This window comes from Vidua chalybeata, chromosome 1, assembly GCF_026979565.1.
Source record: "Vidua chalybeata isolate OUT-0048 chromosome 1, bVidCha1 merged haplotype, whole genome shotgun sequence".
In the NCBI taxonomy this organism is placed as follows: domain Eukaryota; kingdom Metazoa; phylum Chordata; class Aves; order Passeriformes; family Viduidae; genus Vidua; species Vidua chalybeata.
In genome coordinates, this window is record NC_071530.1 from 110,650,395 (window position 1) to 110,665,589 (window position 15,195).

At 41.4% G+C, this 15,195-nt stretch overlaps 1 protein-coding gene across 6 annotated transcripts in view; it reads right to left on the reverse strand.

Moving 5' to 3' along the window:
• NOL4 (nucleolar protein 4) overlaps positions 1–15,195 on the reverse strand; it is a 190,147-nt gene that overhangs the window by 171,235 nt on the left and 3,717 nt on the right. Inside the window, exon 1 of one of the 6 annotated variants that reach the window (XM_053954956.1) lies at positions 2,114–2,248. The exons of 4 other annotated variants lie outside the window; for them this stretch is intronic. Coding sequence is in view for 1 of the 2 variants with exons in the window: in XM_053954949.1 (XP_053810924.1) it covers positions 2,114–2,116 (3 nt within the window). In the remaining variant the exon portion in view is untranslated. Of the gene's footprint in view, positions 1–2,113; positions 2,249–15,195 lie in introns of those variants that run through there. One more of the 6 variants, XM_053954949.1, reaches the window with a different exon arrangement.

Here is a 15,195-nt window from a genome sequence, read left to right on the forward strand (position 1 = left end):
GACCACTTCTGGGGATGGACACTCACTCTGCCCTGGGCAACCCGTTCCAGTGCTTCATCACCATCACTGTAAAAAATTTCTTCCTTCTGTCCAATCTAAATCTGCCCTTTTTCAGTTTAAAAAGATTGCCCCTTGCTCTGTCACAACAGACATGGTGAAAACTCCCTGTCCATCTTTCCTGTAAGCATCCTTCAAGTACTAAAAGACTACAATAAGCTCTCCCTGGAGCTTTCTCTTCTCCAGACTGAACAGTGCCAAGTCTGTCAGCCTGTCTTTGTACAAGATGTGCTCCAGCTGCCCAGTCATCTTCGTGTCCCTCCTCTGGACCCACTCCAACAGATCCATGGCTTTTCTGTGCTGTGGACTGCAATCCTGGTCACAGCCCTCCAGGAGGGCTCTCGTGAGAGCAGAGCAGAGGGGTGGAGGTCACCTCCCATCACTGGGGGTGACGACTGTGATCAACTCAACTGATGCTATGGGTAACTCAAGCCATATCAATTCTCTGAACCAATCCCTGTGAGATATTGATGCTGTAGTTACTGGAGCCATTTATTTTTGGTCCCACAGAATTCAACCTATTACTATTAAGAGGCAAAAAAAAATAATGACATTGATGTTGCTTTCACATTTGGTCCTCCTGTGCTGCTGTGTTGCAGCAGAAGGAATGTCTCCCAGTGAAATGGGACCTGGGAAATAGAGTATTCAGCAAGTTTACTACAATGCTCTCCTTCTCCAGATCTTGCTTTATGGTGCAGCATACTCACATAGTTTTTTTTCAGGTTAGCTTTTACAGTCTGATTTGTAAACTTGTGAAACTGAAGCTTCTAGACTCCCCTATTATGAGGTCGAGTTTTATATAATTTAAGATGTATTCATTGTTCCTATCTCTATAATTAAATTTGTCTGGTTTTGTTATTTTGAGCACCTTCTGAATTTTTTTCAAAGAGCTTACTAGGCATTATGTTGAAAGGATTCGGCTCAAATTATATCCTTCATTCTCTCACTTTGTTTTAAGGATAATTACTTAACTGATATTTGAATTAGTGAAATAGGGTATGGAAAATCACTAAATTGCCCTGAAAAATCTTACAATTTAGGAAAAAAAACCCTGAGTTTTTTTTTGTTGTTTTTTTTTTTTTATTTCCTGGTTTCTAAGTCTACTGGGTCCACTTGGGACATTTGCAGAGTTTAAAGTGGAAGTTCTCAAACATGTGCCTGCAAGACCATTTATTCATTAATAAATCAACAGTCTCTAGAAGCACACTAACTACCCGCACTTTATATACTCATCAATCAAAAGGCTGATAATGAAATATCCATGGTCCTTGAGAGATTTTGAGAACTGAAAGGGAGTTGTTGCTAAGACAATCTTTTCTATACTGCTGTTGGGATTGATAAAGGATTTTTGTATTGGGGGGGTTTAACACAAAAGTAGAATTTTCACGAGCATTTGACTGGAGATGGGATTTTTAAAGAAAAAATTGCAAACACCATGGGACTCACAATGAAATAGTAACAGTTGATAAGACTCCATTTTTGAGATACTTTAATATCTATAAAGAAAAAGACAATTTCCTGATCTTTTTGACATTGACATCTTTAGGATATAGATATAATTTTGTGATTAGTTTTCCATGAAGTAATTAAATGTTTATTTTCATGTGTGATATTACTATTGGTCAGATATTTTACTAACTTTTTAGGTCTCAGAAGCACTCTCTTAAATACAAAAGGAGTCCTCCAGCTGTATTCTATGCCACACAATCCAGCATTTAGTGAAGCTGATAAAAAACAGTTTTCTCTTGTTATGGCTAAAAGAGAAACCCCTTCTAGTACTTAAAGACATTCCTCCTATCTACCCACTCTCCCCAGTTTCTGGGCTGCCCCATCAGCTACATGGCAGAAGGCACCCACAAGTCTTCCTCAGAGGAACAGACCTGGCTTCAAAATATATCATAATATTTGCATATCAGGGGCCCAAGTCCATGTTTTCCTATCACAACCATATGCAAATATTTTTATTGCCTGTAATAGCCAGTGTAATATCTCGAGGGCCAAAAATGGAGCAACACTATTTTAAGCAACAGCTGTAACTATATACTATTCTACATACCATACAGCCACCTGCACATGCAAGTGCCGAGTTCTGGCAAAAGCAGAAAGCAACAGTGAACACCAGCAGTGACGGTGGCACGAGGTTTTATTTCCATTCCCTGCACCTCAAGTCACACCAACCATGACACATCACTATTTACAGCAAGTATTTGTAGCTGCTGTGATGCTGCACAGCCCTGTCAGGAGAGTCTTGTGTGACATCACGGTGAATTTTCTTAGATTTGGGGCTTGTTTCCAAAGTCAAGGGCTTCCTTAAGTCAAGCTCATAGTTCCCAAGGCCTTTGCTGTCTGCAGGCTACACTGCCGTGGTGCAAGTGCCCTGCAGGTGTGCAGGACAGCCCTGATGCATTAAGTACCAGCTGTATCACTGCATACACACACCAGCACCCATCCACAGCAACACGGGAACGGGGCTGGCTGGTGCTGAAACCCATCCATGGCTGCCCACGCAGCTCCTCAGACAGAGGAGGGCATCACCAGCAAATCCAGAGGAGGGCCACGAAGCTGGTAAAAGGACTGGAGCACCTCCCCTGCAAAGGCAGGCTGAGAAAGTTGGGGCTGCTCAGCCTGGAGGAGAGAAGGCTGCATGGAGACCTCACAATATCTGAAGGGGGCCTACAGGGAAGCTGCAGAGGGACTCTTCACTAGGAATCATAGTGACAGGACAAAGAGCAATGGGTACAGATTGAAAGAGGTTAGGTGTTAGCAAGAAATTCTTTACTGTGAGGGTGGTGAGACAAGGGAACAGGTTACCCAGGGAGTTTGTGGATGCCCCAACCCTGGCAGTTTTCACGGCCAGCCTGGATAAGGCCTTGAGCAACCTGGTCTGGTGGGAAGTGTCCCTGGCCATGGCAGGGGGTGTTTGGAGTAGATGATCTTTAGGTTCCATTCCAACCCTTAATATCCTATGATTCTATCACCCGTCCATCTCCAGCGTAATTCTCCCCGTGCCTGCAGCAACCACTACACCGGGCAGGCAGAGAGCATTTATGGAAACACACTGGAGACGATATTTTATTGTACCTCACAGTATTCCCATCCCCTACATTGGGTGCAGGCTGATGGCTGCGCAGGGGCTGTCCGTGCCCACCGCGGCGGCACAAACTACCCCCCTCTGCCCCAGCCACCCGCAGCCCTTTCCCTGGAGGGCTGGCACAGCCTCTCCGCCCGGGATGCGGCGGGCGCGGGGGGAGCGGGCCGAGGGGGCGGCGGTGGCCGCACAGGTGCTGCCGCAGCCCGTCGCCATGGGAACGGCGCTGCCGAGGGCGCGGTGGCCGGGCCCGGCCGGGCCCCCCCGCCCGCGAGTGGGAGCGAGGAGCGGGTGTGTGTGTGTGTGTGTGTGTCCCGGAGGTATTGCACTGTTTCCATAGGAACAGGCTGGGGGGGGGGGAGGCGATGGAGGCACAGCCGCACCCTCTCCCCGCTCCCCCTCCCCCGTGCCCTCAATGCCAGCCCGAGCCCTGAATCAATTAATGGAGCCGGCACCGGGCTGGGAGAGGGGCGAAGGCTGTGCCCCCTCTCGGGGCAACCCCCGCACCCAGCTGGCGTCCCCGCCGCTCTGCTTCCCCGGGGGGACCTCGGGACGCGGGTCCCCGAGGGGTGGCCCGGCAGATGGTCCTTCCGCAGCCGCCCCCGTTCCCCATCCCGTCCCCGGCGAGGTGCGCCCGGGGAGAGGCGCTGGGGAGTCCCGGCGGCACCCCGGGGACACCCGCGGGGAAAAGGGGCGGGGGACACGCACACAACAACAACAAAACCCCGTCCCCGCACGGCTGTTTACGGCACCATATGGCTGCAGGGGGAGGGGTGAGGGACATGTCTGCCGAGCCGCCGCGCTCATTATGTCCGATGGAGTCACGGTCACCGCGGCTCCGCCGCACCCGGGGCGCGGGGGGACGCCCCGCTGCCGGCACACGCGGGCGGGGGCGTGCGGCGAGCCCCGAGGCCGAGGGACCCTGGCAACCCCCGGTGGGGACTCCAGGGAATAAACGCGCAGCGGTCTGGCTGCCCTGGTGCGGCCGGAGAGGGAAAATTCAACTCCCTTCCCCTAAGTCTATCTCTAGATCTGCTAAGATCTATGTATATCCTCGGCGTAAAGATGAACGTATGGGATAGAGCACTATTTTGGATCACAACGCGGCAATGCTTGAAACGTGAAAAGGAAAATACAAAATAAAAAGGTGTCCTGTTGTTTTCTTTTTTTTTCTTTTTTTTTAATCGGTAGGGTTTGAGACGAAAACCTGACCCATTTCAGGGCACCTCTGTCTATGGTTGGCACGTACGAAGGGCTGGAATGGAAGCCCTGGGCATCAAACGCTACCCCGAGATCCACAGCGATTAATGCTATTTTTTCTTTCCGAGAGAGGCAGCCATTCATTTCAGAGTAATCCCTGCTGCACGGCGCTGATGGAGGCATGCTCGGTGCAGCGCGTCCTGCCTCTGGAGAGCTTTCTCGGCTGGGGCAGGGGAAATGCTTTGAAATGGCTTATGTCTTTCCTCTCAATGAATCATAAGATAGGTGCTAAACCTTGCCATTATTAGAGAGATAAAATCCACAGACTATGGGGTCTGATAATAGGCAACTATACTGTTAACCGTATTACCTTGTAAAATTGAAGTATTGATTTTTTTAAAGCATGGTTTGCTACTTAGCAGACCAATCCTACTACTATTGAAGTCAGTGAGATTTTGCTGTTGACTTCAGTGGGAACAGCTTTTTACCATTCAAATGGTCTATTTCACATTATTATGGTAATATCATTCAGTAATTCTTAAAATTTGCCTTCTTTACCTTGGACATTTTAAAAGATTTATGCAAAAATTACTTCAGCTCAACTTCTTCACCTCATTTCTGCTCATGTTTTGTCCAAAGTTTTGTTTGGATAAATCCGACAGATAACTTAGTGTTCCAGATGGTTGTGGGTGGACTGGACCTAATAGATTCTCCAGTTATGTGTGTTTAAGTGTTTTTTTGTTTTGGTTTGGCTTTTTAATTTTACAGAAGCCTAGATTTAGAAACCCATTTGTAGATCTCCTGTTGTGTGCAGCTTTGAATGCATTTGGTTTCTCACCAAAATAGCATGCCTTCCAAAGGAAAATTAAAAATATTAAAATGCAGCCAGCACAGGGAGTGGTTCAGTTCAACTGATGCCACATAAACGGGCTGATCCTCCTGCCCATAGATAACATACATCTGAATCTTGGCACCTGCCATTGGATTGGAATTCAAAATGAGGAACAGCAGGCCTTGAGGTCTGGAAATAAAGGAAGCATAGAGGGGAAAAAAATGTTCTCTGCCTATTAGTAAATAATAATATGCAGCAGTAAAGACAAATGACAAAGACTGAGGAAAACACACTGTGGGCATCAGGTAGATATTGGGGCTATGGCACAATGCTAAACATGTCCAAATTCAAAGTGCTAGGTGTATCTAGCACCTATTTTAACTGGTTGCATATTCGTGTAACTAAAAGCTTTTTAGTCTAGCAACATTCTGCTTAGTTACTTTTTGCTACATCATGCTGTGATACTCATTGAACTAACTGTTGACTAATAGACTCCAATTTGTAATAAATGGATAAATGGTTGGGAATAGACATTTATCCAAAATTCTGCTGATATCATATTTCCTTGAAAAAATGCTTCCCCCTGTGCTTCCCCCCCCAAAAAAAAAAAAAGTTTCATCTTCCACACATTTTCCAGGCAGTTTTGTTATGCTGTTAATATCTTAAGGTTGTTCTGTGCTTTTAGGTAGCTGACAGGTATGCCTAGCTGCTTAAATACTACTTTTGAAGATCAGAAGTAGTTTTATTACCCAGTTAACAGAAAACATCTGTCTTCTTTTACCTGCTTTATTTCATTAGCTTTATTATTATAATTATTATTACTGTGAAATGTGTAATATGTGTTCTCTAGGCTTATTTTATTTTCTGTACCCTCCATCTCTTCTCAGGCTGACTTTCTTGCTTTAAGGATCAGCTCATAGGAAGCTATTAAGCCAAAGTTTGTTGTTATTTGATTGGCTTTAACACTTCACTCCATTTGTTCTCTCATCTCACTTTCCTTCCACTCTTGTTAGAAGCAGGATTGCTCTAATGCAAATATAGTTCAAAGAAACAGGAAAGAAAGAAAGAGATCTGAATTCTCCTCATAGCAGATGTCCTAATGCAATATCCATGGAAAAGGGAGATTATTTTAAAACAAATAAACAAACTACCTCAACAGTGTAATTGAGGGTGAATATATGTGTTGTGTGTGTTTACTTGGTGAGAGATGCTCTTTTATTTGACTTAAATATATGTATGGCTTAAAGGATTGAAATCAAGCTGATTCTCTGGTTTGGTTTATTCCTCCTTGAGCAATCAGAACTTGGGGATTTTTACAACAGAGAGCTGTCTGCACAGTGCATTGCATTGAGTGCACTCTGATGTTGCAGAAGATTATAACCAACAAGGTGGGAGCAGGGTGCCCCTGTTGTTATTTTAGAGCTGAATTTGGCCTTGCTGTTACTAAACCTTTCTAGATATTTTCAAACATTTTATAAACTTCTCTATATGCTTGTTAAGCACCAGTCTCTAGCACATTGGAATTTACCTTGGCAAAACCAGATAACGCTGACATATAAATTATTCTTCACAAATAGAAACAAATATTATCTAAATGTATCCCATTGAGCGTTCAGTCATTGCTACCCAGTCAACCAACACCAGCTGATGGGGGCATTGAGTGCCCAGGGCGGTGGTTTGTGGGTGGACTCCTCCCTCGGGCACTGACCGTTGCAAAGCCCAAGCATCAGCCAGGGGCTGCATTATGTCTTCAAAACAAGGGCAGAACCTTTGTGCCAAATTTTTTTTTAAAATTATTCACAGACCTTCTGCTGGTCCCATCCCAGGAGGGGATTTCACCCAGCATGATTTAAGATGACAGAACAGGTCCTTCAAAGTCTCACAAATGTCACTGGCTTAACTCCTTCCAACTTCCTTCAGCTGCAGTTTTTCAGCTTTATTGTAGCTCTGTTGGTTCACTCTTTGGCTCTATTAGGCAAAATACTAATTTACTTTAAAATATTATCACTTAATCATCTATATTGTACTTTACTTATTTGTCTGCTTTTAAATTACAGCAAGAATGATAATGCAAATTTCCTGAATGTTCTGAAGTCTGTCTATGTGAAAATTTTCCTGACTTTACATCCATTAAAATTAAATTTATTAAAAAAGAGATCTTGTAATTACCTATAAATTCATTAAAGTTCAATGATAAGTAACAGGAAAAATTACAATTCTATTAATTGAAATTTTCTACTTATTAATAAAATTTGACCTGCTTTCTGCTATTTAGAAATGCTTTTTTGTACTCAGCTTTTGAAAGCAGTCCTTTTGCTTCCAGTTCAAAATGTGAGATTCAATTAGGAATACAGGTAAACAGTATTTTCAGTTCCACAGTTTTCTAGAAGTCTGATGTGTCCTGCCAAAATTGGGATGACGAGAATAATACTGAAATTTTCTATAAAGAGGAGCAAATAAAAAAGAAGAAATTAGTCTTATTTTAACCAGCTTTATTCACTTCCAAAGCTAGCTTTATTTATATTGCTTTATAATTTGCTTAGATGCAAATTTAACTATTTGAAAGCTCCCTATATGCTCAGTTCAACTCTCAGTTACACCAAAACAATGATAATGAGGCCTTCTACATTAGTAAGATGTGGTAGAGGATTTGTGTAAGTTTTCCAAAAAAACACAGGGTCAGTGTGCAAGAAGTTTACAATAAACATCCTTTTGAGAATTCTGGTTTTTGCTGCTGCATTCAAACAAAATTTTTTATCCCATTTCATTGTTGGATAAGCCCAAATTGAGACAAAAAAGGATAAATAGATGAGATCTGCCTAAACTACAGATTTTAGATGGATGGCTGGCATTCAAATATAGCACTCATTAAAGAATGCTGACTGTTTGCTCAGTACAAATTAAATACTTAAGTATTACAGCAACCATAGCCAGGGGGCTTTACCGAAGTCTCAGAATACAAAAACATAAAGGTTATCAAAAGATGTCACCAAAAAAAGCTATGACTATGTCTAGATTAAAGGAGGAAGGAAGGAGCTACATTCTTTTTTCTTTCCCAATGCCATTTCTTGAGAAATGCAATGGGACAAGTTACCTAATTATATATATAACATACTTCCTGGTCCCATTGGTCAAAAAGCAAAGTCTTTCAGAAATTGTCATCATTTGAATGAACTAATTCCTCTCATATTTGTCATTAATCCTCTAACAATTCTGCTCTTTTTTCTTTTCTTCCCACTACAGCAAGGGTTTGGTAATAGTTTCGAGAAATACACACACTCAAAAAGCTGACACAGGTAGACAAAAATCCAGAGGTGAAAGCAGCACATTCTTTCTCACCACAAGTGCAGTAAATTGTAAACCAGAGGTAGCTCATTGCAAACTTTCTGTGTAAACCACAATAATCTCATGCACTGGTTCATATAGGGTAGTGCTGGACTTCAGAAACTTGATTGTCTCCCTCCTTCCTCCAGACTAGTGATATCACCTCAGCAACAAGCCACAGAAACTGCTACAGCCCAAATGAGCAATGAACCATCTAGCACCAGTCTGCAAGGGAGTCTGCAAAAGATGTTTCAGAGCTCAGTAATTAGTAAATAAACAAATTCCTAACCAAAATACTGTGCCTTGTGCAATAATGACCGATTTGTTTTCCACTGCTATAGCATCAGCCAACCTAAGAAGACATACCTAAAACTTATTAAGCTATTAATGAAACAAGAGCACAAAGACAGACCACCAGCAGTGTTAAAATTCAGGACAAAGTGGAAGGGGATGGGAGGATGCTGGGATTTCAAGATGCCCCACCAATCTTTCCTTGTATTAATGGATGGGCTGGAACATGACTCACCCTGATAGAGGCTCTATGGGACAACACCTGGGGAGATGCTGCAAGACACCAGGTGGGAGCTAGGCAGCAAGTTCATGCCATCACACCAATGCCCTCGCTCCTGATGGCACAGAGCAGGAAGGACATGAACATGACCTTGTCCTCACTTCTGCTCCAGCCTGCAAATCTGAACTGACATAAAGAGCAGGCTACATCCTTATGAGAGCCACAGAGCTCCTGTAAAATCCTTGGACGAAATTTTGGATTAATCAGGCTGGGTTTCTCTAGGGACAGCAGTACAGACTTTCCATTTCCAACTCTTTGGTTTATCAAAATGGCCTAGCTTTGAATTTACCTTCTGAGATGGTTGTCAAAAGAGCCTTGGGAGATGAAATAGAATTTAAAAGGGTAGCGACTGAATTTTCTCTGCTGTTCACCAGTATTTACACCACACTATTTCTCTCACTTTCTTTCTACCTCTTACATGTCTGTTTTCTGCTGAGCATTTTTTCTCTTAATGTTTATCTTTTTGGGTGATATAACCATTTAAACTACTTCTCATGTACGTACCCTTTTTCTTTGATAAGCTTGGTTACCTTCCATGGATCTTTCATCTCTTGCAACCTTTTAGAGATGAGATAAATACACTAAGCATACTATTAAAGGCAAGGACATACCATTTAATGTATGAGAAATATAAGTTTTCAATGTTATTCTCTATATTTTACCTAAATGCTGATTTTTGTTGTATGTGCTGTGGTCATTTTGGATACACTTATTGATTTGTTTGAAACCATTCCTAAATATTTCCCTTGAGATATTACACTAATTCAGTCTATTTTAGATGTGATTGAAAAGCTTGAATTCTTCCTTTCTTCTCCAAAAGCTAATATAATGATGGCATAAAATGTAAATTATCTGGCAACAGTCTCTAGGGAATTCTACCTCTGCCATGATTTCTCCCTTTTTTCCCTCTGTGTTGCAATATTTCTACTTTACCTCCCAATTCTTATTTGACTTAATTAATTTGCATTCCTATCCAGTGTTGAAAACCCTTCACCTCCCTGAGTTTTAGGTGTATATATGTATACATATATGTATACATATATATTTTTTTTTGGGGGGGGGGAGGTGTACTATGCACATTGGGGTGCATTGCATAGCTCTCAAATTCTTGCTATGGTTTCCTAGTTCTTCATCAGTTTTAATTTGTCATCACAGCCAAAGTTGCAACCCTGCTTTAATAAAGTCTCTATCACATGGGTTTCATTTCAGAAGGAAGCAAGAAACAAAGCTTTCACCTGAAAATTTCTGAAAGATTCTTGAACACAAGTTAGAAGAACATCATTAACTGCCACAAAATCCAAATGAGTCCCACCAACCAGCTCCAGTTCATAGTTATGCTTAAGATAATTTTTAATGACTCTTACTGACTTTTTTTTCTTAGTGTTGAGATATGGTCCACTAGTCTGTTATTTCTATGAGCTATCTTTACTACCCTGTTTTTTTCCCTTTCTAGTACATTCTTGTCCATACTCCTGTATCATTGTCATATATAGTGGCAAATAGTATATTTTTAGTAGTATTTTAGTTACTTAATTCTTAAACTCTTTAGTGGTTTTGAATTTGTGCAAGTCCCAGTGATGCGTTGCAATTTAATATCCCCTCTTTTTTATTTCCCTATTTCTGACCATTCTTCAATTTTATCACCTGAAAAATGTAAACCCAGGATAGGTACTTCTTCATCACCCATATCAGAAAAGATACACACTGAAAAATAAAGTTTTGTGACATGTGTTTATAGTCCTCATCTTTCCTGTCCACTGAAACCTCTGGCCATACCTTAGCTGTTCTTCTCTTACTGTATCTAATTACCTGTATAATGATTTGCCTGTTACTCATCTTCTATCAGCTCAGGGTAGTGAAAGTCCATTCCTAAATGTGATTTCCCATATTCCAGCACAATGCTGCTTTACCCTGCAGATAGGTCATGATTTAGTGGCAGCTACTTCAGCTCTGGATCTGCCTTGAACAAAAGTTTTCTACAGACTCCACCTGGCAAGTCCAGAGGCAAAAAAAAAGAGCAATCACAAGTCATATTCATTTAAAAGCTTGTCAGTGAGTTAGATTCATAAGTCATTTAAGTGCAAGTAATCTCACCACGTAAATTTTCTCTAAGTACAGTCAAAATGTTGTAGCATCCATGTCTTGTATTAAAATCTCTGGGGTAACAAAATGTACAAAAGCTTCAGACACACAGACCTTACTATCAATATAATACAAAAAACCTCCCTTTTCCCTAAGGAGTTTAATTACAGGCTCTCAAGTAAAAAACGTTTCATGGGTTTCATCCTAGGCAGAAGTAGGTCATTTGATAAACATTGTCCTTCCAAGTCTATATAGAATATTTGTTTCTGAAAAAAGTCTCTACTTGAGGTTAAGTCTAACATAGATCAGTTGTATTAAGTAAACTGTTCACTACAGATAGGCCCTTAAGTTGAAGGGTATCCACATATACAAGGAAATGTTTCAAACACCCCATTTGAATTTCAACAACTAGACTGTAATCCCAGCAAATGTACACAGTAACTGTCAAGTTTTGCAGCTTGCAGAGTTATTGAATAAGCAGTTAGAAGCTTGTACAACTGTCTGTGACAAAGTTGATCATCGCTAAGAAATCCATGTGCATCTGAAAACATGCTCAATGCCATAACCTGTGGCATTTCTTTCCTGTATATTGGCAATGCCTGGATATTGTATGTTCATAAACTATTAAAAAAATACCTTGCTAGTGGAATTGTAAAGTTTTGAGACTCATCTATTTAAAGAGCACAAAAAGATAATTTAAGCAAGCTGCGGGATCACTTTCAGTGCTCTTGAACACTGCCTGAGTTTTCTAAAGTCAGAGAGGTTTCTGGCAGGTTTAAAATGACACAGACAAGACAAAAACATCCTGTAAAGCTCTACTAATTTTGGTGACTGTGTTGACCAGTCAACATACTCAACAAGGAACACAAGATGCCTGTGATGCTCTGCAATGCATGGGAGGCTGCAGAATCTGGTATGATTCTCCCTCCTGGAGAGTGTGTTTACTGCCACACTGTCTCATGATCTTTCTCCACATCTACCTCATTTATACGCTCTGCTTATTTTGTTCCTCTTTTACCAGCAAACTCTCTTATGCAGGTGTATCCTGCATAACTGGGGAAGATTGGGACCCAAATAACTTCCTTCAGACCAAACCCAACAGCTGCTAGTTGCCTCCTTTCAACAGCAGACAAACTCACAGTTCAGTGTCAGCCAATTTTACTTTATTTTTTTAGTGTAAAATGAAATTTGAATCATTAACTCCCACATTTATCCAGCAGTGGCACTAGCCTTCTTCCCCCAGAGGCCCATGTTCATGGGAAGCCCTCTCTACCTGCAGTCTCTTGGTGTAGCCTCCCCAGATCCTGTCTCCGTTCAGTCTAGAGTTGAACAACAGCAATGGTGATCACCCCAGAGGATAGAGAAAGAAAGTTTCTCTGTAAAAAGATCAGAAAAGGTCCCATCATGCTGTACTGATGCCTAACAGCTCATTTTAGCCCTAACCTTCCAGTTTATTTCCCACTGATCACATAGCTGTGTAGCCACAGAAACAGCACTCAGTGCATCCAAAGAAAATCAAGCCTGGAGCATCTGAGCAGCAGTCCTTGCATCATGACCAAATCCAGTGCAGCTTCACTGACAAGAGACTCAGGGTAAGAACGAAGAAACAAGTTCACTATCACCTCATTCTTCTCAGCAAAGGTTTACAGAAGCATGAAAATCAAACTGTGAGGTTTTATTTCTGATCACTGGAAAGATTTGGGCTTTTAAGCTGCAAGTCTGGCCTTTGCCCAGGTGATAGCACTGAATTTTTCATCCTGTCTCTCACCACATGTGTATGTATGGGATGGATACACCAGCGCTAGGTTTTGTTTGCACACTGCTACACTCTATTTCATGTTTCTAAAGTCAAGTCAACATTTTCTAACCTTAAAACACTTCGTTTTTAAGAATCTTCTCTCCTTGGCTCATTTTTCTTTGAAAATTCCAACTCAACATTGTTACTATGAAATCTCAGCTTCTCCTGTCCCTTTGCCTCTCTCACACACGCATGTGGAGATGGCATCTTACATATGGGTGCTTTAATATTTTTTAATTCCAGGACAGAGTTATTCTCTTTATTCATGAACACTCCCCTGATTGCCTGCATTAAGAGTTGCCAACTAAACCAGTTTTGTTCCATCTGCTGTGACCATTTTCCAGCACTCCCTCTCTGATTCATCAGCATCCCTCCTCTCTGAATCCATCAGGAGGTCTGCAAACAGCAGGGCAGAGGCTGCGGGTAATGGGAGGAGACAGAGCTCTGCAGACCTGAACAGGGGTTAAGGAAAATGTGGTGGGCAGCTAGAACAGGGCGGATGTGGCAGGGTTTGAATACCACTCCTGAGCCTGGAAGGTACATTTAATGGGACTGTAAAACTCCCCAGCACCGTACCTTGGGATAAATTATAGCTCACCCTCAGCGTCACCTTTCTGCGGTACTTACTGCCATTATGTGCTGGCAGTTCAGTGGGCTACAGAGCTACCAATATACATTTGACAAACACTTTTATATTTTTTTTTTCTATTGATGGGTACAAAAATGGGGAGAAAATAAAATTAAAAATGCTTATTTTCAAATTGCTACAAAATGCCCTAAAATAATGAACAATTTTAAATGTAAGATAATTTAAAGCAATAAATTTTGACCTATGAGCTATTTATGTTGTGATCTGTTTTTTTCTATTGTTCATAAACAAAGTAATTTATCTAAAAAGAAAAGGAACATAAACTGTATCTATCTACTATTATTCATGTCCAACAGAACAAGCGGTGGGTTGGGACATAGCCTGTTCCTTAGAGCTGACTGGTCTATAATTTTAAGCCTTAAATCCTGTAATCAGGTTCAGTAGTACAGCCCTGCACCTGCAGAAAACCTTGCTGGTCTGCTACCAGCAACCCATGAGGTACCAGACCCTCCTGGAGAATCTAAAGATTGAAGCTAAACAAAATTTGGTTTCAGAATGAAAGTTCATTCTCTGCTTATATTTGGAAAATATAAAAGAAAGCACAGGAAAATTCATACATTAGGTCTGTGATATCATTAAAGTCAATGAAGTAATTTCAAATTAGTAATGACATAAAAGTCATTACTGAACTTGGCCTTTGAGGTTATATTCTATTAGTTTGCTAACACTGTGTAAATTTTATATTTAAAAGCTATCCTGCAGTCATCTTGGCCCTTCTTTTTAATGGAAAATTCTGCTTAAAGTCTGCTGATACAGCTCGAGCCATTATTTTATAACATCTTTTTAAATCAAGACTAAGTTTTAGAGTCCATATTTGTGTCCACACACAATATCAAGCCAGAGAAAGGAGAGTGGTGAGGAGAAATTTGTTTTCAAGTTGCCAATCAATAAATAGCTCCAGCTAAAGAAACTATGCAGAAAATAATTTTCAAAAACACACCATAGAAATAATGTATACAGTTAGAAAGGATATCTTACTAGAGATACTAGTTCCATAACTCCTTATGGCTGGTGAGTACCAACTATTAAAAGTCAACAGTGTCAACCATTTGGCATATTTGTTGGCCTAACCTGTTTTATTTGGACAGTGTGTCTAGGCAGACATCATTTCACTGCTTTCACAAAGTGCAGCTTGGGCTTGATGAAAGAAAAACTACAGTGGTGACAGAAACAATCTGAAAAGTTGCAGAAGTGAAACACTCACTAGGTTGCATGCAGGAATACCTTAAGCATACAGAAATACCTTATTGTGTGCTGTCCCGCTCTGGACCTAAAATGGCTGTTTTGCAGGGAGTGTTGTTGCCTGGTGACCAAAAGTGCATCTCCTAGGCCACAGAGGGATGTGAACATTCAGAAATTGATTTGTTCCTGTTGTTCTTGAGGAGACCATGCCCGTAAAATAGATTAAGCCAGCACATAATCATCTATGCATTCTCCTTGCTGGCATGCTTAAACTTGATACTGAAGGCAGGCCTGTGATTCTGAGCTACTTATCAACCAGGCAAGGGAAAAACAGAATAATACCTCGTTCACTACTGCCCACAGAATATGAAAGTAGACCAAGCCTGAGCTACTGTGAGACTGCAAGACTCCC